Here is a 21,550-nt window from a genome sequence, read left to right on the forward strand (position 1 = left end):
ATAATGTGATTGACTGAAGCCTGATACGATGATAGGTCGATGTGATGATTTGAGCATCATCATCTAATTGGCTATGTTCGTAATTTCTGATCGAAGCAAAAATCCAGCCTGATCTGATCAGGCTCCAATCCCGGCGGCACGCACCTATCAAACGCCAAATGACAGGTCGAGTAAACCTCCAAGCGACAGCGCCATCCCTCAGAGAGCTGAAAATGCGTAATCGACTGTAGTCAACGACGGTCCATAACCGCAACTTCACGCGGCATCCTTTGCGTCACAAAATCCGAATCTGATGCGTACGAAAGGCTGAACAGTGTGAGTTCATAGTGCAAAGGCTATGTGGTACAGATGGATACGAATACAGCTATATTATCATGTTACAAGGGGACGAAGCAGGGTAAGCTTTGAATGACCAGCGAAGACTTTGAGACGTCTTAACACGATGGAGACAGATGACGGATGTGTTGCGGAAGGAGCTTTCAGGGCTGTCCAGAAATACTTCCAGCAGAGTGATATCCTGACATGCGAGGATAAGACTGTAGTTACTGGGAGTCATTCCATGGAAGATGTTCAAGGCTTAGTGACCGCAACGCTCGAAAAATATGAAGCAGCGAAGGCTTCGAGCAAAACCAGGGGGTGGCTTCAAAGCACATCTGAGATCATTTGTCATTACGGAACCATCCTCGACGTCTTTGTTCAACATCATCCAGAGTATGTGTCTCTGGCATGGGGCGCTATGAAACTGATATTTGGTGTGAGTCAACCAATTCAAAATGGAAACACGCACGAAAAGAGCTAAAACGGCAGAGGAAGAGCGTGGTCAACCATGCGGAGACCCTGAAAATCGTGGCCAAGTCCACCTGGCAGGTTGGCGTACGACTTTCGCGAGTCAAAATTGTTTCCACAATATATCCAACGGCCAACATGCGAGTGGCGGTTGAGAATCTGTATTCTTGCATCTTGGAGTTCCTGCTGATTGCCCACTCGTGGTGTAAAGAGTCTAAACTTCGCCATTTCGTCCACAGCTTCACGCGGCCGCACAAACTTCAGTACGATGATTTGTTACAGAGAATCAGTGTTGCTTCTGACAACATCACTGAACTGGCGGCTGTAGGCTCGCAAGCCGAGCTCCGTGTTATGCACACGGCTCATTCAGGAAAGCTGGAAGGCATTCTTTCCGCCCTGGAAGATGCTGAAAAGTCCTACCAACAACAACTTGACGGTCTTACACAACTTTTTTCTGGATTAAGAGTCTTAAATGAGAGGAATGAAAAGAAACTTGAACTCGTGGTGTCTCTCTTGGAAGCCTCAGGTATGACAATGAATGATCTCGTCACCAAGGTAGAAAGTAGGTGATCCTTGACTCCTCAAAGCAACATGGTTTCTGAGCGCTTACAACCAGTGTTTAGCCTTTCAATCTATCCAAACAAGTGCCCAACTAGACACAAATCAACGAATATCAAATCTCCATCTGTCAAACGTCCTTACCACTCTTTCACCGGCTTTTGAGGATCCGGAAAAGTGTTACAAGTATCACCTCATGTGCCGAAACCGCAGAGTCTCTGGACGAGGCGTAGTTACCTCAACGAATCAGTTTTGGTTATCCCCCAGACTCACGAAATGGTCATCGAGCCATCGATCGTCACTGGTTATCATCAAGGGCTCCTTTAATGTGCGTTCTGCCATGGTAGACTTCGGGATTGACATCATCCAGACTTTAGAGTCAGCTGAGGTGCCGACACTGTGGGCATTGCCTAGCTTAGACAGATCAAAGCATGCTTCCATGTCAACGGCAGTCGACCTGATAAAGTATCTCACGTATCAGGCGTTGCGATTGAGCGCTTCTTTAAAGACGGAAAAGGAGTTGTCGTCTCGATACTCTCAATTCCATACTACGCTGAAGCCAAAAGATTGGCTGAAGCTATTGGGACAAGCAGTAAGGAGCTTGGGTACAAACACTTACATTATCGTGGACTTAGCGACGGTCCTCTCATCACTCGATCAAGCGGACGATTTCCATTTGATCGACGAGCTCTGCATCATGCTTGACGACGCGTCTATGGAGGGTCTGAAGGTGAAGATCGTTCTACTTCTGTACGAGGCTGAGTGGCTCAGAATGGCAGCGAAAAGCGACTCTGCGGAGAGTGTCTTGGTCAAATCAATGAAAGCGAAGAGTGCACAAGCAAAAGGACGAAAGCAGACTGTGGCGAAACGTCTTGTTGGCCGCTCTAAGCTAGGTATGAAATAGAGTGGGAGGAGGGATCATCACATCGATTTCGTTGAAGCTCTTTCTTTTGATCGCTCGAAGATAGACAAGAACAATTGGTTGCGGGTAGCAGACCCGATAAACTACGCAAAGACAGGTACCGCTACAAGAGCAGGGTAGCCGCTTTGAATGTGCCAATAGTGTGTCAAGGGCGAGTGGGCAGAATTTCATTGACCATTGCAGCCAGCCTGCGTTCTCACATTCTCACTCCGCAACATGGTGTGTTCTACCATTTTGCACCGATGATTAACACACGAAGCTACATGTCGGTACATATAGGCAAGGCTGCCTGCGGGTGTCAAGATTTGGCAGTTGCGCTGGCAACTACCGTGATGAATCATTTATGGCAATGGGATTACGTGCTCTTGCTCAAAGATAACTTTCATCTGACAATTCACGCAGAACACAGCCCATCATGAACACTGGCCGGATGACTTGTGGCCGATCCCCAATCCATTCCAGCCATCTGCTTTCCAATCGCAGTCGAGCCGTCTGCACGGATATACGAGCCTGCAACAAGTCAGTCTCTGTCATCAAAGTATGCGACACAACCAGTCCCAGGGAGTAGCACAAGGATACGTACTGCTCGCATGATAATGCCACCAATCCTGCGAACGGAAGGCATTGTTCGTCAACTGGGAAAGCACATCATTCCAGCCTGTGTTCCTATCGTGGTAGATGGCATGTTTCGACCAAGCGACGTAGACTTTGGGATGGTCAAGGTTCTTTCTGCCGTTGTCGCCACCGCGGGGGAGCGTTGCGTCGACGGTATCAAAGGTATTCTGAATGTCGCCCCAATTCTTTCGATCGTAGCCTGAGTGTTGGGAGAGTAAGAGCTGCGAGGGCTGCCAGTTGCTTGCGGAATCTTTTGTCCATATGACGATTACCCTCTCCCAGTCGCTGTTGGTTGAGTGATCAGCCAATAATCTCCTGATAAGAAGATGAAGGAGTAGTTTGGAACGTACTACTTATGTCCGAAGACGCCAGACGGCGTGAACCCATCCTTCTCATAAAACAGGTTATACACCACTCGTACCTCGTTGTCATTACACTTGCTGTAGCTGTAATAGACTGGAAAGTCCGGCGCCGGGTTTCCGATTCCGACGCCCGGTTTTCGGCAATTGCAACCGGCCTCGGGCCATTCGCAAAGCTCCGCGCCAGGCGTTTGCTGTCCGTTGACGACTGCATGTGTTGGAATACAAGGGGGCCGATTCATCGCTTGTCCAAAGAACCACATTGGCTGAGCGGCCATGGCGAGTCCGATGCCGCCTTCATTTAGGAGGGTTGTCATTTGGGTGTCTGAAATGGAGGTTACAGCCATAGTTGCGCCGATCATAGCGGCGCAAAGCGCGAGTGTGCTTCTGAGGGAGAACATCTTGGTCGTTATCCGGGATGCTAGTATCTCTCCACACGATGGTTTCGCAGGCTAATGGGGAGTGGACAAGAAGGCATTCTTATGCATAATGTAAGTCACTCCCCAAGGAGAGCATGTGATGGAGCTCCGGGTTTTAGAACTATGTAAGTCTTGAATTACCGGGACTTCAAGAGAGCTGTACATTTGACGGCCCGTTCCTTCAGTCGGCATCATCTCGGGGTCCCTGGAGATCATGCCACGATCTCGAGCTGTGATAGGTTAACGACTCCATAGCGTTCCTGCAAGGCATTTAGCATGCTACCATCAGGGTGATAACGTGTGGTCGATACTTTATACGAGATGAACTAACCGTCTGCATGGCAATCCTTCGGCCGGGGATGGGGGCGGTAGACACGGTCTATTGGCTCAGTTGACTGCTGCCTGCGGCTGGAATTGACACCTTCCAAACCAAGCGGGCGAGGCAAGCTGCAACAAGGACAGCACAGGCCGAAGTTTTATATTGCCAAGGTGGAACTGAGTAGGCCAGTCGCCCATCTTTGCTTGAGTGTACCGACATTTGTAACTAGGGTGCGGAAATCAATAACTCCTTGAGCCGTGGGACGATAATACATAAGACCGAGAGCTTGTCTTTTCACCGTTGAGGAACCATCACCCATCGAGTTGACTGAGATTGCCATAGAATACGTAGAAGATCTTCCGGCTCATCCCCTTCATCGCGCAACGCAGGGAGCTACCTGGATTGGGTCCTCCGTGCTGCACGATGAATGTGGAAAAAGTCGGGTGCTAGGTTGGTGGTTCTTGCCGCTGAATCACTTTCAACCCATGTTGCAGGAAGATCGTTTTCCCTTCCTAGGTCATTGGGAGTTGCGACACGAAAGAGAGGATTTGTACCCGAGCTTGCTGAGTTAATCTAGTTGCTCGTTTCTTCCGAATTCAATAAATAGATTGTCCATGTCCTTTACGTTATTACTCGGTGACAATGGTGTAAAAGCTAGCTAGAACCCTTTTCATTAAGAACGAACAATAGAGTCCCAAATGACAAATGAAAGTATGTCGCCAAATAACCGTAGAAAGTATCAACTTGAAGGTCAAGTTGCGCCCTCTCATTGCGTACCATCGTTCAGCCAGTGGTAATGGACATGGACATCACCATCTTCAGCAGCATGTGCATCCTTGGCCGAGTCCTTGGCTGAGGGGCCAACCTCCGAATCATCCTGCTTGAGCCCCTTTTGCCAGGACACAAAGTCGTAGTACCCATGCTTTAACGGGTACCCGAGCGGATACTGCTTGTCCGGCCGCGTAACAAACACTGCGCCAATAGTAGTCTTGACAATCCAGTCAACCATGCCTAGGGCGTGGTACACCTTGTTCGTCGCAATGTCTCTAAGACGATCACCATGCGTCTGTTTCTGCATCTTTTGTTCATCACTTATCCTTTTCAGTTCGGCATGTTCGTAGTTGATGTCGATGAACATGCGCTCCCACATGCCAATCTGCTCTTCTTTTAGCACCTTGCCCTCTGGGTGAGTCCATGTGTAAGTGTTTTTCGGAGATTTCAATTGCCATAGATCATCTTCCGAGGGCTGCTCAGTATTGACCAGCTGGCCTTCAGCAGCCCGAGTCTTCGGATACTGCTGATGAACAGAGGTGACGGATCCGGCAACGGTCCTGTACTTGTCCACTATCTTCGGGTCCCGACCTGGGCGAATTTTAGTTGGGGCCACGCCTCTATCAAGCTTGAGTTCCCAGCCACGACCCGTAAGAGCATTACAGCGCCACTCAGCTTTATCGTCCAGACCGAGACCGTTGTACAGGTAGCGGACCCTGACGCAGGGGTGAACGAGCTCCTCCGTGTGCGTCAGAAGCTTCTTCTCGTTGTTGTCTTGGTAGAAATGAGGCTTTCGCGCCGAACTCTCCGCGAATTGACCGTGGTACGCAAAATACGGCGCTGAAATCACGTTCCAAACTCGGTCGAGACCCGTCGTGACCAAAGATGTTGGGCTGGTGATCTCACCGAGGCCCCAGGGCCGAATAGTATCTCCGTGAGAGATCGTACTGAAGATGCGCTGCATCTCACACGTGCTGAATTCCACACCAACGGAAGTCAGCTGATCCGCCATCCCTAGTGACACCGTCAGTTTAGGTTCTTCAAGTGAGGCATAGGGGATCTCCACCCTGGCGGAGAGTGCAGCACAAGGGGTGAGTAACGTACATCCAAGGGCAATCTTGGAGATTTGCTGAGAATCAGAGCCTCCGCCAACGTTGCTGTGGCATCCAGGGAACCAGACCTGTCGAAGTTGAGTATTTGTGTTCGATCTCTTGCACCTCCAAAGTGTGGGAGCGAAAGGGCTTCTGAATTCGTCTAGGGCAAGGGCGTGGAACGCATGATCGATATTGGGGTGGACATTGTAGCTTGCAAATCGGACCTGGCAGTTATGAGACGTTTAGCCTTTGCACATAGATGAGAACCACAGCCCTTGGCCCCTGAGGGTGGACCTTACCTCTTCAGCATTCCGACTGGCGCCGTGCCAATTGCACCACGGCATCTTGGGGATTCCAAGGCTGCCCACGGTCTCCCAAACGCCTGTTCGCATGGCAGATTCAGCTACCGCGATTTGGAGTTGAACTGATAATCGAGAGTAGGTTTGGACTGACCGACTGCTTTAATCTTCCCCTCCACAGCTTGGTGCGAGATTACTTCGTTGCCATCGTCTACCATACGAGTCAAGCAAAGTTCGTACTGAAAAGTCAGCCATCAAGTCAAGGACTTCAGAAGATCGAGACGTCACTTACATCGCTCAGCTTCTGGCGATAAGCCTCTGCCATGAGGCGAAACTTCATGCTCCCATCTGTCCGTTTGAACTGAGTCATCTTCGTAAATAATTCTCTCTTCTCCTCATATAGCTGCTTCTCCAAGGCTTCGTGACTCGTGGCCTGGTCGTAACGTTCGAGGAGCTTCACCAGATCCCTCTCCACATCCCACAATTCTTCCTCGGTTAACTCTCCGACCTTTTCGGGGCGCAACTTATCTTCGAGCGGCTCTATCTCTGCCATGTAGTCTTTCTCTATCTTCATCTTCAGCTGGTCGTGATTGAACCCCAGGAGATGCTTTTTAGGGTCAAACATGCGAGGATTCGTCCAGTCGCCGAAGGCTTTATAATCCTTGTAGATTTGACCGAGGCTGCTGAGTCCAGAGCGGTTGAGGAACCCAAGCGTGCAGACCATGCCTGCAATCGACCGAGCCGTGAAGGCGCCTCGCGAGAAGCCGACGATGATGATCTCGTCCCCCGGGTTATAGTTATCGCAGATGAAGCGGTAGCAGTCTATAATGTCCTGGTACCGATTAACATCAACCATGTGTCACCGCCATCAGTTTATTGGAGTCATCTACCTGTTTGACACCCAGGCCGAACAGGCCTCCCACAAAGCTAGCCCATTTGTCTTCTTCCGTTCCGGGACCGCGGTGGTAGTAGACTACTTGAGGCATTCCGCTGCAGCACTTGTGTGCGACTGCAGATGAGAGGCGGCTCACGTTGGTGGGTACGCCGCCGTCATTGCTTGGAGTGACATCTCAGTATACGCATACGTGGATAATCGAATCTCTTCATTGCCACACTTACGAGTTGTTCCATGTGCCATCGCAGCAGATCACCAGCCTTTTCCTGTTCGCAAAGTTTCCATCCTCTGGGATGGTTTTGTGTGCACATTTGACGTAGTCTGTCGACATTCTGACTGGTTTCTTGTTCTTGTAGGAGTAGACTTGATGTTGACGAAGAGCAGACGACAAGCAGGAGAGAAGAAAGGGCCACCCACCGGGCCATTATATCAATGATCATGTTCAGCTCGCAGTTCTCTAGGGCTGAGATGGAACAGAGTTTCAGATGTTAGCATGTGAAATGGGCTCATATCTCAAGGGTCCGTTTCTACAGAAGTGTCCTTGAAGTACCGGAAACGGCACGTTGTCTTAGACCCCGCGATCCATCTTGGCTACAGCTGAGGGTACCCAGGAACGCAACACGATGAGAACGGATTCAATCAGCAAACAACACAGCAAATCAGTCGTTTTGCAGCCTATCAGATCTGACTGGGGCTTCGGGCCAGCCCAAGCCACGTGTTTACCCGTTCGCGAAGACGCGGCTCGTGAGACAGCACCAAACTAGATTCAGTTGCCGAAGGGGTTCAGCGGGTTCAAGATCACGAACGACGGCTATTGTGCGCAGACGTATGCGTGGAATGAAATATCGCAGCTGTGGAAATGCCGAAGTTCTTCGGACTTGAGAGGTTTGTGGCTTGGACTTTGAGCAATTTCGCCTGAGTATGTATCCATTGAGACCCGAATGGTCTCTGGTCTTCAGCGCGCGTCTCAAACAGCAGTTTATCAATTCATCGAGTTAAGTAGTAATGATTCTGCTAGAAACTGAGGACGCGCCTTTTTATGTTCGAGTGAGAATGTCGTTTTCTTCCTCTCACACTTGATAATTCCATAGATAACTTCTCAATAGTCATGGAGGCGGCGCCTAAGATTCGGTGGTTGGCTTTGCAGATCCCAATTCCACCTAACACCTAACCAAGCGAGGGACAGGGCATTGTCTTAGGCGAATCCTCCCAACCTCCCGTATCCCCTTCCTTCTCCGATTCTCGGTCATCGTGTGTGACTTGTTCGGCTAAACCTGCATGATTGCATCAAGCACGGCCGATCGTCGCACTCCAACAGCGAGCCGTTGATTCGCGAAAACCACCAAAACCCACTCCACCAGATAGCGACGCTGGGGCGGCACGGCGGCACATGTATGGTTTGGTGAGATTTTCGTGTTGGAGGTGAGGAGAAGCTTCCCCGCGGATGCGGGGGATGGGGAAACCCACCTCGGCCGATGAGATGAAAAGACCGACATTTCTTGCTGTGTGACGAAAGTATGAAATGTTCTTCTTTACGGATACCTTGCCTTAGGTTCAATGTGGACATCTCAAGGCTGATGAAAGGGACACCTTTGTGGTCAAGAACTCTGTCTACACTCGTATTCAGCCCAGACGATGCTTGCTACCGCGACTCCGCTCAGCAGCACATCTTTCTCAGCATTGACGATGGCCTCACATCCTGAGGAAAAGGGCTCATTCGGCCTAGGCCGAGAGGACGTCGAGTCTCCCGCCGTGAAAGAGGTAAGTGCGCCGTGGAGAAGATAATCACAAGGCACACTAATAGTAACCGCATCATCACAGGAACCCTTGCCATCCTCCCCAACGCCAGCCGACGCCGAAGAAGAGAAAGCGCTTCTCTGGAAACAAGATAAACGCATCATCCCGCTCTCCGCGAGCATCTACTTCCTCTGCTTTCTCGACCGTTCCAACATCGGCAACGCAAAGATCCTCAACTCCTCCACGGGTCACGACATGCAAACCGAGACTCACATGTCCAACCACGACTTCACAATCGCCCTCATGATCTTCCTCATCGCCTACGCAATTTTCGAGGTCCCCTCCAACATCCTCCTCAAGAAGCTCCGGCCCTCGCGATGGCTCGCCTTCCTCATGTTCTCCTGGGGCTCCGTGACCATTGGACTCGGCGGCGCAAACAGCTTCGCGACGGTGACGGGCGTACGGTTTCTCCTCGGCGTCTTTGAGGCTGGGCTGTTCCCGGGATTGGTCTACTATCTCACCTTTTGGTACAAGCACGACGAGAGGAGTGTGAGAGTCGCCATGATTCTCGCGAGTGCGACGTTGGCGGGTGCGTTTGGCGGGGCGATTGCGTACGGAATTGGGCATATGAATCAGGTGCATGGTATGTCGGGGTGGCGATGGCTCTTCATCCTCGAGGGCATCCCTTCGTGTCTGTCTGCCTTCTTCGTGTGGTTCTTCTTACCTGATTATCCCGAAAGCGCCAGCTGGCTGTCAGAGCGAGAGAAGGATCTCGCGCTGCGGAGACTCTACCACGAGGGCAGCAAGAGCAGCCATAAGACCATGTCGTGGGAGGAAGCCAAGGCGACGCTGACGGACTGGAGACTGTACGGGCACTACCTGGTGTACTTTGCCATGTCGACACCGTTCTCATCGCTGTCACTGTTCACGCCGTCCATCACCTCAGGGCTCGGGTTCGTCGATCTACAAGCGCAGCTGATGACGGTTCCCCCATACGCTGCAGCATACGGTACGTCCAGACAGAACCCTTCGATGGAGCTCAACCTACATACCTCCCACAGAGACTAACAAGAAAACAGTGGTGCAAATCCTCGTAGCCTGGTCTGCAGACCACTTCAACGCCCGCGGCGTCCACTCGGCAGCTCTAGCCCTCATAGGCGGCATCGCCTTCGCCGTCTCGGCCGTCCTCCCGCCCGACGCTTATAACGCGCGCTACGGGTGCCTCATCGTCGGCGCCTCGGGCGCCTTTGCGTGCATCCCGCCGCTGCTGGGCTGGCTGACGTCCAACATCTTCAGCACAGCGGCGACGGGGCTCGCCATCGCGCTCAACGTCAGCATTGGCGCCGGCCTCGGGCAGATCCCGGGCGTATGGGTCTACAAGGCCGAGGAGAAGGCCCGGGGGTACCCGACCGGCCACTGGGCTAACGCGGCGCTGCTTTTCGTCGTTGTGGTTGGGTGTGCGGCGCTGAGGGTGTACTACGGGGTCAAGAACCGGGGGATTGTACGGCGGGCAGCGGAGGACGGGACGGAGCCGAGGTTGTACAAGTTGTAATGGCCTTTTGGGGAGCATTGTATCTGTACTCTGTCTTGCAAACTGTTGTCTCCTCGGCCATGCTTCCGCTGCAAGTAGTCCCAGTTATCAAAGTTTGCGTCAATGAGTCGCAAGGTTTCAGGATTGGGCGAACGCGTTGAGTTGGGTGGGCATGAATCCCACCGGTAACCTAAGCTGGAGATACGCGTCTTGCCAACCCCAATTACTCTTACATGTTCGTATGGCGATCTCGCAAAAGTTCGTCGAAAAAAGTTGAGGCTGTCGTGAGAGCTCTAGTGGCACCGAAGCCCACTCCTCAGCATCCCCGCTCCATTGCGGATTCACGACAACTTCGGCGTTGTGGCAGAGTGGTCTAATGCGCAAGACTAGAAATCTTGTTCCTTCGGGAGCGTCTGTTCGAATCAGGCCAACGTCGAGATATCACAAGAAATCTTTTGCTCCTCTGCATGTTGTTGCATGTTTTTGCATGAAGCCACTGTTCGCGTGGTGGTCAGCCACACAACGCTGCAACCATTCGATAGCGCGGTGCAACCCGAGGGTCGCGTGGTTCGTTCACAGTTCGGAGCCAGGTGTCCGTGATTGGATTAGTTATTTCCCCGCGTTCAGATGAAGAAATGTGGTTGCGCAGGTTGACCCGAAGATGAACTAGGTTGTAAGCAATACTTCACTGCGGCGCGGCCAATCCCATGAGCAGGATGAAAGCAGACAGATTATTCGTATCGTTCGTACCTGTAGGAGAAGGGGACCATTCAACAATCAATGAAAAACGCTCTTTCCCCCGTGTGGTCCCTTAATATGCCCCCTCCTCTGAGACAACCCCCCCGCAAGAAGTCTGATCAGAGTTGAGGACCGAACTAGTCAAGGATCATCCTGCAACACGAGCGACCCGAAATTGCTTGGAACCGACCGAGACGGCGCCCTGGCACTAAAATCCAATTATAGTGGGATGCCGAGCGAGGGTGACCCCCTTACTTTTTAAACCTTTTAGAGCGGGAATCGACACCGTCGCCTGAAGCAAGTCAACTCGTCAACTCCTCTTGAGTTCTCCGCCCTTTCGAAACATAGCACACGATGTCTAGTTGAAGTGAGGGTCTCAATATTTGCACGTTGTCATGGGCTGGATGAGCTGAGTGAACACTCAAAAACGCCACACTCTCATTACCGGCATTGGAAGGGAGAAAGACACACGCATTCGGAGGACTCATCTCACAGGAACGAACACTCATTGAAGGCAATCTCACTGGAACGGACAACGCGCCCAAGGGGGTGACGCCACAGACACGACGCAGCCATGCCAGCCTTCACCGTCCTGAGCGGCGGCATACAGACACGCCGCGCCCGCGTCGTGTTCATCGCCCTTCTCATCATCATCTTTGTGCTCTTCCTGAACAACTCTGGTCTCGCAGGCGGCGGTAGCTACCTGGACTCAGCGCGATCAGCAGCAGCCGGCGTAAGCAATGGCAAAACCACCACCACCACCGGCGGTGATGCCGGCAAGCAACCCCTCGGAAACCAGGACAAGGACAAGGAACTACCAGTAGCACACGGCGAACCCGATACTGCCGCAGACAAGCTCAAGGCCGATGCGGAGGGCCAAGACTCATACCGCAACAAGGACGAGGAGCTGGCCAAGCAGCCGCCTACGGACGCCGGCCGACCCAGTGATCCGAAACCCAGCGCTCCCGCATCGTCGCCGATGCCGCCGACACCGCCGCCGGCAGCGGACTGTGAGTCCTTCGAGAACTGGATGCGCTCGAAGCCCGGCCCGTTGTCCGAAGGCAAGCGCAAGTTCCCGCTCAACCGGCCCCGGCCGGAATGTCGCACATTCCGCCTCCCCGCCATGGACAACCTCATCACCCGCATGAAGGGCGTCATCAAGGACCCGGACCTGTACCGCCTCTTTGAGAATGCGTACCCCATGACGCTTGACAGCATGGTCAAGTGGCGGGGGTACGCCAACGAGACTGACAAGGCCACGGGCACGTCTAAGGCGACAGACCAGGAGCTCACCTATGTCATCACCGGCGACATTGACGCCCTCTGGCTGCGCGACTCGGCTGAGCAGATTAGCCCTTACCTGCCCCTGCTCGAGGCCTCGCGGGACCCAAACTCCCTCGCCAGCCTCTGGCGCGGCCTCATCAACGCTCACTCGCGCTACATCATCATCTCGCCGTACTGCCATAGCTTCCAGCCGCCGCCCGAGAGCGGTATCCCGCCGACGCACAACGGCGCGTACGTACACAACCATCCCATGCCGGCGTACGACCCGGAGAAGGTGTTTGACTGTAAGTGGGAGCTTGACTCGCTGGCTTCGTTTCTGAAAATGTCCGTCTCGTACGCGGAGAAGACGGGCGATTGGCAGCACTTCAATAAGTACCACTGGATCGACGCCGTAGAGGCTGCCGTCAACGCCGCGGGCGCGATGCGGCTGGGCACCTACTCGCCCGAGGGAAAGGTGGAAAAGTCGGCGTGGACGTTTACGGGGTGGACGAACCGCGGTAGCGAGACGCTGACCAACGATGGACTGGGGAACCCGATCAAGGAGAACGGCATGATTCGCACTGCGTTCCGCCCTTCGGACGACGCCTGTATCTTCCAGTTCTTGGTACCGGCCAACATGATGTGGGCAAAGTACCTCGAGTCGGCGTCTGAGATCATGGCTAAGCTGGACGGCGAAAAGGCCAAGAACCTCACACTTGAGATGCGCGCGCAGGCCTTTGGGATCCGGCAGGGTATCGAAAAGGATGCCATTGTGCACCGGCCTGGGTTCGGTGACATTTTCGCGTATGAGGTGGACGGCTACGGTGGCGCGAACCTGATGGACGACGCCAATGTGCCGTCTCTCCTGGCTATGCCGCTCTGGAACTTTACGCACTCCAAGTTCAAGTACCCCGACCCGCCAAAGGGCGAGAAGCTGCACGACTACACCGAGGTCTACCGCAACACGCGCAAGTACGTTCTCAGCGACGCGAACTCGTACTACATGAAGGGCCCCATCATCTCCGCTGTTGGCGGGCCACACGTTGGGCCGGGCAAAGCGTGGCCCATGGCGGCTGTAATTGCTGCGATTACTGCATACGATCCCATCTCTGGTAGCAAGGACCCGGAGAAGGATGTCGAGGAACAGTTGCGGATGGTGCTGGATTCGACGGCCGGCTCTGGCGTTTTGCACGAGAGCGTCAACAGCTGGAACGACAACGACTGGACGCGTGCGTGGTTCGGGTGGGCGAATGGGTTGTTTGGGGAGTTGGTGTTGAAGATGGAAGAGGAGGAAAAGAAGAAGGGCGGCAGTGGTGGGTTATTGGGCAAGAGTTGGCAGGGTTCTTCGGGAGCTGCCCCCGCTGCGCCGTAGACATTTGACGCGTAATCAAGTAGACTAAACAAATTGTTGTGTTTGTTCAAGAGCTCTGTTGGTTCGGTCCTTGGGGACTCAGGGAGTGTGAAACTAGTTGCCGTCTTATCCGCAATTTGTGAACATTATGTTCTACCCCTTAGGTGAGAATGAGAGTTGAAAGGCTCTCGTCAACGGTCGCCCATCTAGTCAGGCCGTAGAGACCAGACTTGCCGCTAGTAATTTAGAACCGAATATAAAATTGAGAGAATGGCTCACTCTCTGGCCATTCTCCGATAAGATGAGATTCGAATTTTCAAATTGTGACAACCTTAGAAGCAGCCACTTTGGATGGGGACAGGGATGGGCTATGGAGCGGAAAGTTTTGGGGTAACAACCAACAGCGAGTTTTTAGAGTTCAACTCAATAGCTTTCCAGAAAATCACTTGACAATGAAAACAACAACAAAAGTCACCATATTCACAAAAATGCTAAAGATCAGGACGACATTCAGTACAAAAGCAAAAGAACGACGTTGGCCTGATTCGAACAGACGCTCCCGAAGGAACAAGATTTCTAGTCTTGCGCATTAGACCACTCTGCCACAACGCCAGATGACCTTTCGACGCCAGTTGACAGAATATGTAGGTCTTCAGATCCACATACCCTGATGGAGCCCTTTTATCCACAACATCGTCTTTGGCACCTTAGTTGACTGATTGGACACGATGCCAGATTTGACGAAACAATGAGCTTCGCTGGAATCTAGACAGTTACTCTCACATCTCTATCTTACAAGCTACACAAGTTACATATATCTTCCCTCCGGCATGTGTCCCAGCGACCCCATCCCTCCCATCCCATTCGCACCCGTTCCCCAGTCCTGATCCCCAGGAACAACGTCACTCCAAAGCGCCGGGTCCTGAGGCATGGGATCATAATACGTGTGCGGATCCCAGACCATACTCGCATCCCACTCAGGCATCTGCAACGATGCAAGGAAATTCTCCTGCATCTCAATCTCCCCTAGCCCAAGCTGCTCCCCTCCCGCGCCCTGGATCTCCAGCTCTCGCTCCTCCGCCTGCGAAGCAATAACCTTGGACCATCTCTGCTGCCTGAGCATCGCAATCTTGACTTTTGTCGCACCCAGACTCCAGATGTTGCCGCGCCACTCGCCCTCGTCAACGGACATTTCAGAGTACAGCGCGTCAATGGTCTGCAGCTGGGCAACGATCCGGTTGAGGTACCCCTCTACATCCAGCATCAGATCAGGCTGCGTGGAAAGCCGCGCCTTGAGCGCAGCCAGCACCTGAGGAAGATCCTTATCAGGCAACGTCGTCTGCCACGGCGAAGACCCCTTGGTCTCAGCCGATGGGGTCGATGTGGAAGCGGGTGTGTTGGGGCTGATGGCAGCTTCCATAGCCGCGAGCGCGACGTTCGGGTTGTCTTCTGACGGGTCTGTAGGATCCGTCTGCGGCTCGGGCGGTGTCTTGCCTCTTGTTGTAAGCCAGGACCAGCGGCTCATCATCATGACGGCGTAGACCATGTGCGAGGCTATCGAGATGGGGATGCAGTAGAAGAATTCTTGAGGCACGGAGAGCCAGGTTTCGAACCAGGCTTTGAGGGCTGCGTTGGATTGGTAGAATGCGTCGAGAGCGGATGTTGAGCCTGCGCTGATGGAGTCGAGGGATTTGGAGAGGGAGGCGAGAAGTTCGGCGTCGATCCTGGGGGGTTCGTGGATGCGAAGGCGGAGGGTGGCCATCCTTACTTGGAGGTATGCTACGGTCTATCAGTTGTTGCTCAGACTTGTGACTCGTTATAGACTGTACTGACCATTGTTCTTCAAGGTAGGTGGCATGCTGGTTTGGAGTTTGTTCCACTCCGCTCTGAACCCAGAGACGTAGGCTGAGAGAGGTGCCCGGGTACTCTCGTCCCCTTCTTCGTCGAGATAGTCTTTCGACCTCAGATCCGAGATCCTTTCGCAGAGTCTTTGTATTCGAACGATATATCCGAGGTGTATGTCTGACTCATATTCCACGTCCTCTTCAAGTTCTCGCAAACATTGTTGCATGTAACCTGAATATCTCATGGAGTCAATCTGGTGAATATCCATTGAGATGCTAGAACAGAGTGTTAACGAGCTATTTGTCTGACCTTCGTCTCAAAGAATAGAGACTTACCAAGAACTTAGATACCACACCGCCAACAGTAATCTCCGCTCCTCATTTGTGCGTTCCCTCAACTCCCAAGGCCGCATAACCAACAACCTCGTCCGCTCCGGCAAACAAGGGCTCCTCTTCAGCCCCAGCTCGCCAACAAGGCACGTAGCCAGCGAGACAAGCTGATTAAGCTGAGCATGAGCGATGCAGTGCTGATGAAACCAGCCCAGCATCACCACCAACCCAAGCAGCAAATCAAACGACCTCTCTGATCTCAGAAGCATATGGTCAGCAACGTGATTCAAGAGACGATACATTTGCCCCCTCATCGACTTCATGCTCCGGTACGACGAGACCATGCGGATAGCAGCCATCAGGAACGGCCTTGTGGCGCCGAGAGTGGTGGCGGAAACATCATCCGGCACCAGCACGAACGGGAAGCACGGCGCCAGCTTGGTGCGATAGATCTTGAGGAGGTTCTCGTCCGTGTCGGGAGGCGGCGGAGCTTCCCCCGGCTCGGGCTTGCATATGCATGTCGGGGGCACGAAGGAGTTGTAGGTCTCGGGGATGTTGATGGGTCTGATGTCGGAGAGGTCTTCGACGTCCCAAGGGGAGACGCGGCTTTGGGAGTAGAAGTCCGCTGGTATTGGTTGTCCTGAGAGTAGGGAGACTGGCGGGTTAGAGATTGGGTATGAGTGTCTTGATGGGCCAGGCAACACTGGCTGGCCGGTGGATGGGCCACTTGGGAGGGTGGACACGCTTCCTGATACTCGTAGGGTGTTGACCAGGCGGTTGAGACGCTCTTCAAGCTGTGTTGTTTTCCTGCGATTACTAGTCTTAGTGATTCGCCCGAATGAGTGATACTGAGGATCTTCGGTATCCCACAACCCCATTTGTATAGGGCTTAGTGTTGGCTTGTCGTATTGGACAGCAACCACCCAGCATCCTTGACTGAACGCTGGTCCGAGATTGAGGAATGTGACTTACGATGGCCTGCTCTGCCTCTTCTTCCTTGGCCTGTGTATCTGAACCGAACAATGCTTGAAGAGTCGCTCACATCTATCACGCAACAACTCAACCGTTAGTCAAAGATGACACCAAGCGCTGCCTAGGGTCCTTCTCCCGCTCCCGCCATTGGGCCATCAAAGACATGGCGGGTTGCAATGGAGCCACGGTAGCCACCACACCACACGCCATTCCCGTGGAACGAACAATGTCTAGATCCGCCCCCGGGCCCGGAGATCTTAAGGAATCCCCGGCTCTCCTATGCAGGCGTAACGAACCCGGGAGATCATGGACGGGATGGCTGCATAAAGAACGCTGTGCCTCGCAAACGTACCTATCACACTTTGACCCGGGCGTCGTATTGGATCGAAGACACTTTGCTTTTGCCGTTGCACAAGGCGCGCAGGCGGCGCCCCATTTGGCTACAGAAGGGACGCGGGTGGTCTCCGGCGGAGGACTTTTCGTCGATCGAGTGGGAGACGAAGCGGCAGACATGGTTACCGATAGACTGTAAACCGGACCCGGAGCCGAGAAAGGCCTTTGTGAATACTCCTAAAGAAAAGAGCGGATATTGGAGATTCTCTGACTTCTCCGCCGGAACGATGCTGTTCTCCCCGTTCAAAGATTCTGTCTTGGTCGTAAGTGGTACGGCTGTTGGAGGGAGGGGAAACGATGGAGACCAATTCTCGGAGGTTTATTTAATAAGAGGAAATCATGTCCGTTGAAATGTGACTGGAGGAGTGTTGGGTATTCGCGTTCCGTAAAGCGTAGAGGCTCAGCAAGTCTTGGATTGATCATTGGGGGGAGGCTTGTTCGCCATGTCCTCGTCCTTCGTCTGATGCCGTGTGTGCGATGGACTGGAGGTTGTCCAAGTCAGCGACCGGAGTTTTCAGAGATCTTGGCAAAAGTCCGATCCCTGCACCGGTAGGGCTGTGCAGTGGGAGGGATGTACGCCCGAATTGCGTGCCGGAAGCGGTAATATGACGGTCCTAGTGTCGACCTATCTGTATGCAAGTGTATGCAACTAGGTTAGCCGTAGCGTCGATCGGAGTTTTTGTTAAAGTCCGGTTCTGACCTCCAAGCTGCCACTTTCTCCTGATATCTGCTTCGCCCGTGAAGTCTTGAGTAAGGTAGCGGACAGTTGTCCAAAACCAACTGTAACAATGTGTCCGTGTGCTGCGCCTGTTTTTGATGATGTGTGCTGACCGCAGACGGGTCGACTTTGTGCCGGTAGGCAATTGGCTTATGAATCTATTCACATGTGCGCTCTCACACTTCTAGAAATCAGCAACAAACTGGAACCCACAAATGGGCACTACTAACCTTGGTCGCTGACTCCCTTTCACCTGAAGAGAGTCCTAGGGTATCGACACTACGGGATGTAGGTATTCCATTCCAATGGTATGGAAGACACTCGGGTAATAGAAATATAATGTCGTCCCTTATTTGTCGCAATGCATCGTCAAATGCTGTGGTCAGCAGACGAGCCGGTAAGAATCTACGATTTGCACCTAGGGAACGTTTTATTAGACAATCTAATAAACTCGGCACCTAATTTCTCTTCCCAAGCGATGAAGTCATTAAAACCTTTTAGCCTTTAAGAAGAGGTTGTCTAGAGTTTCATTCGCTTTCATTGAAATCCGTAGGAGCGAGGAAGACCAAGGAGGCCGAGGATCGTAAACAGCATCTAGACTTTTAATTGACGGCTTCAGATTGTCTCGGCCGAGCTCAAGGCGTTTGACCGAGCCGATCGTGCCGATGTAATTTGGTATGCACAGATCTACCTACCGTGGATGTGGAAGACTGGAGTCACCCCTGTTGTTTTGTTGGTCTACATGCCTGAAGTAATTAATACTTAGTACTGCATCAGCTTAGCAAGCAAGCATAATTACCAAGCTGTATGCTTCCTCCTACGTAACTTGATGAAGCTGCCAAGGGTGCGAAAAAGGTGGTGTCTTTGAGACTCACACCCGTGATTCCCCTGAAGTATAAGGCTGGCCATGTTCAGGGGACTTCACACTTCACGATCGCTTGGTATCAGCGAGAGGTGCCACCTAGTATGAAATGGTAGCCCGATAGCGGAAAGAGATGCGTAGTGGTTGTAAAGAAGGCTGGTTCTTACTGAAGTTCTTTGTTATGACAAGTTTCGTGACGACATCCCTCGCAAGACCAAAGAGACTAAACCGCGGGTAAAATGATAGTGGTGCCACCTAAGGAGCAGACTGGACACAAATACTGAAACAGTAGCTCGATTTATGAAGCCAAACCTAATGCCCCCTGAGTGAGATGCCGTATACGCGGATGCGGCTCATGGGCCTCCTCCACGCCTGCGGCACGGCACACCTGATGAATTCGCGCTCTGTTCAGACAAGATTGTAACAATAACAAACCCGCTTCATCAAACGTACTCAAGGTTTAGTTACCAGAAAAGCTAGTTTACCACACACAGTTAATAGCACTTCTCTATGCCGATTCTGAAAGAAATTTGCCCCATCTATCCATCCCATCATCAAACCTGCTTCCCAGTAACCTCCCTTTCCTCATCCCGATCCCGCCCTAACCCCCTTCCCCTCGTCCTCAACGCAGCAAGCCGCCTCCTCACACTCTGCAACTTCTTCTTCTCATTCGCTGTCGTGCTAGCAACAGGCTGCGAGAGGGAGGACCTCCTCAGCCTGCTCAGCTGCGTTGATGCCCCTAACGACGAGGGCGGCGACTTGCTCTGGTTCGCGGCCGCCAACTTCTCCAGCTTGCGGACCTCGAAGAAGTTGGAGACGCGCCGATAGAGGTGCTTTGCTTTACCTGTGGTGACAAATTCGTAGATTTGGAGAGAGAGGGCGATGAGGAGGAGGGTGGCGACTAGACTTAGGACTGGGGTTGTGTAAGTTAGACGTTGGAGTGAAGGGGGGTTTGTGGCCAAGGGGACCTACCACATGTGAGGATGAGGGTCCCAGGGCTGATCGGTGATGGTACGCCCTCGATGGAGATGTCAAAGATGCCTGTTCCAAGTAGTCAGTCTCTTTCTATCTTTTCTGAACAGAACTTGCTAGAGGTGATCTCCAAGCTACGCACCTGTTGCCCAAGATAATGGGGCCTGTAAGAGTCAGCATCGCTATCCCTTGCTGTACATAGGTAAGATGGGGCATCAGCTTACAAAGACAACCGTCGCTCCGGTAAAGATGAAGAGAATCTTCGACTGCTCGCTCGCAGATAGCGCCTCCTCGATATTCGCCTCTCTCTGTCTCAAATCCAGTAAAGTCGTAATCTACCGCCCAGTCAGCCACACGTACCCAATACCAAACGCTCCCCAGATGCAGTCATCCAGACACCTTCACACGGAAACTAGTACTCACCGAATCCCGGACCCGATTCGCGTCCTCCTCCAACCTCTTGAAGAAGTCCAACGTCGGGTGCTTATACGGCTTAACAATACCACCCTGCTTCTCCCCGACTCCGACCCCGCCGCATAAACTCCCAACCCGCTCCGCCTCCGCCTCGCGGAATCCGTCAAAGACCCGCTCCTGCGACCGGAGAACCCGCTTGATCATGTTGATCTCCTCGCGCACGTCATCAATCTCCTGCAGGAGCTCAATCTCGGCGCGGAGGTCATCGAGGACCGTTTTTGAGGTGCCCATTTTGCTGATGGAGGCTTTGAAGTTGGCGTAGCGCTTCATTGCTTCGTTGGACTGGTTTTGGGTATTGGTGTCAGCTCTTGTCAAGTCCACCCCTCTGTTCCCAAGCACAGTATTATGAACCTCGCCAAAAACAGATAGCGAAACTTACAACGTGAGCGATGGACGCCGCAAAGATGTTGCAGTAGCTCCGCGGCCCTTCGAACTGGAAGTGAAACTCTTCCTCGCTATATTCAACCGCGCTCTCAAGGATACTCTCCACAACGCGCATCATGTCCGTGTTCTCAGACCTCATGTCTCTGGTCCCCAGCACGCGGTGCTTAATCTGATTCAGCAGCGTCTTGGCGTTCTTGTTATCCCACCGATCAGGGAACGCGGTGATGATGGTGTCTGTAGCGTACCGTCAGCTCAACCTCTTCTCTTTCTCTGTGTCACGAGACAACTAAAAGACTCACGCTCATCAATCCTCCAAACCCAAAGCTGCGCAACAACCAAAATCTGCTTCCTCCTCTCCGTATCCATCCTCCTCTTCTCCCGCGAAATCTTGGCCTGCACACTACTCGCCTGATCCTGCCTCCCCGCCATCCTCCCCAACTCCGCTTTCGTCCCGTCCGTCTTCTTCTGCTTGGAGCTGCTCTGTCTCGAATACGCCCTCTGCGCGTGCCGATCAAATGGGTTCTGTTGATGCTGCGTCTTTTGCTGCTGCTGATGCACCCTCGTAGACGCGATGCCGTCTTCGGTTAGAGGTTGCTTCCCTAGCACATCCTCCGCGATGGTGTCACCTGCGGTCGACGAGCCGGCTGCCGTAGTTCCAGTTGTAGTCGTTCCCCCCGCGGACGCCGCAGAAGCAGCTAAGCGGCCCTCCACGCGTCGAAGATAGCGGAATAACACCTGGCTTTCGTTTCGCAACGCAAGATCGCTCGCGCTAAGACTCTCGTGGTACGACTGATCCAGCGATCTCGGGACATGCAGCTCAGATTTCGTAAACGTCGCCCGCATCTTAGCCATGGCGTCAAAGTGCGCTAGGTGAGGGAAGAGGTAATGCTGCAGATTCGTCGGCATCGCGCTGAGAGGGTGCGGTCTCTGGACGGGCGGCGCTC

The 21,550-nt window shown here is 52.9% G+C and overlaps 6 protein-coding genes across 6 annotated transcripts; 3 read left to right on the plus strand and 3 right to left on the minus strand.

The window, feature by feature from the left end:
- Nucleotides 1-158: 158 nt before the first annotated feature.
- HER10_EVM0010158 (uncharacterized protein) lies at nucleotides 159-2,248 on the plus strand (the record flags this gene model as incomplete). The annotated part of the gene is made up of 5 exons (XM_035479627.1): nucleotides 159-216; nucleotides 335-397; nucleotides 453-754; nucleotides 814-1,348; nucleotides 1,410-2,248. The coding sequence occupies 5 exons, from the start codon at nucleotides 159-161 to the stop codon at nucleotides 2,246-2,248; spliced, it is 1,797 nt and encodes a 598-aa protein (XP_035337607.1).
- Nucleotides 2,249-4,558: 2,310 nt separating this feature from the next.
- HER10_EVM0006782 (uncharacterized protein) lies at nucleotides 4,559-7,444 on the minus strand. The gene is made up of 7 exons (XM_035476358.1): nucleotides 7,262-7,444; nucleotides 7,033-7,198; nucleotides 6,435-6,974; nucleotides 6,297-6,381; nucleotides 6,143-6,225; nucleotides 5,854-6,067; nucleotides 4,559-5,763 (listed from the first exon to the last, which is right to left on the minus strand). Exons 1-7 carry the CDS (start codon nucleotides 7,366-7,368, stop codon nucleotides 4,745-4,747), a joined length of 2,214 nt encoding a protein of 737 aa, XP_035337308.1. The 5' UTR covers nucleotides 7,369-7,444; the 3' UTR covers nucleotides 4,559-4,744.
- Nucleotides 7,445-8,487: 1,043 nt separating this feature from the next.
- On the plus strand, nucleotides 8,488-10,590 carry HER10_EVM0001555 (major facilitator superfamily transporter). The gene is made up of 3 exons (XM_035471299.1): nucleotides 8,488-8,798; nucleotides 8,859-9,783; nucleotides 9,854-10,590. Exons 1-3 carry the CDS (start codon nucleotides 8,673-8,675, stop codon nucleotides 10,324-10,326), a joined length of 1,524 nt encoding a protein of 507 aa, XP_035336907.1. The 5' UTR covers nucleotides 8,488-8,672; the 3' UTR covers nucleotides 10,327-10,590.
- Nucleotides 10,591-11,617: 1,027 nt separating this feature from the next.
- Nucleotides 11,618-13,678, plus strand: HER10_EVM0006999 (uncharacterized protein; the record flags this gene model as incomplete). Its single annotated transcript, XM_035476566.1, has 3 exons — nucleotides 11,618-11,723; nucleotides 11,757-12,498; nucleotides 12,532-13,678. 3 exons carry the CDS (start codon nucleotides 11,618-11,620, stop codon nucleotides 13,676-13,678), a joined length of 1,995 nt encoding a protein of 664 aa, XP_035337327.1.
- A 787-nt stretch (nucleotides 13,679-14,465) lies between these two features.
- Nucleotides 14,466-17,642, minus strand: HER10_EVM0001841 (uncharacterized protein; the record flags this gene model as incomplete). The annotated part of the gene is made up of 5 exons (XM_035471576.1): nucleotides 17,156-17,642; nucleotides 16,804-16,875; nucleotides 15,838-16,638; nucleotides 15,491-15,777; nucleotides 14,466-15,436 (listed from the first exon to the last, which is right to left on the minus strand). Exons 1-5 carry the CDS (start codon nucleotides 17,314-17,316, stop codon nucleotides 14,466-14,468), a joined length of 2,292 nt encoding a protein of 763 aa, XP_035336926.1. The 5' UTR covers nucleotides 17,317-17,642.
- Nucleotides 17,643-19,330: 1,688 nt separating this feature from the next.
- Nucleotides 19,331-21,512, minus strand: HER10_EVM0008006 (uncharacterized protein; the record flags this gene model as incomplete). The annotated part of the gene is made up of 6 exons (XM_035477543.1): nucleotides 19,331-19,689; nucleotides 19,749-19,817; nucleotides 19,969-20,083; nucleotides 20,172-20,504; nucleotides 20,602-20,840; nucleotides 20,906-21,512. 6 exons carry the CDS (start codon nucleotides 21,510-21,512, stop codon nucleotides 19,331-19,333), a joined length of 1,722 nt encoding a protein of 573 aa, XP_035337408.1.
- Between the last annotated feature and the right edge of the window lie 38 nt (nucleotides 21,513-21,550).

The sequence above is a fragment of the Colletotrichum scovillei genome (assembly GCF_011075155.1).
Source record: "Colletotrichum scovillei strain TJNH1 chromosome Unknown Contig00002, whole genome shotgun sequence".
In the NCBI taxonomy this organism is placed as follows: domain Eukaryota; kingdom Fungi; phylum Ascomycota; class Sordariomycetes; order Glomerellales; family Glomerellaceae; genus Colletotrichum; species Colletotrichum scovillei.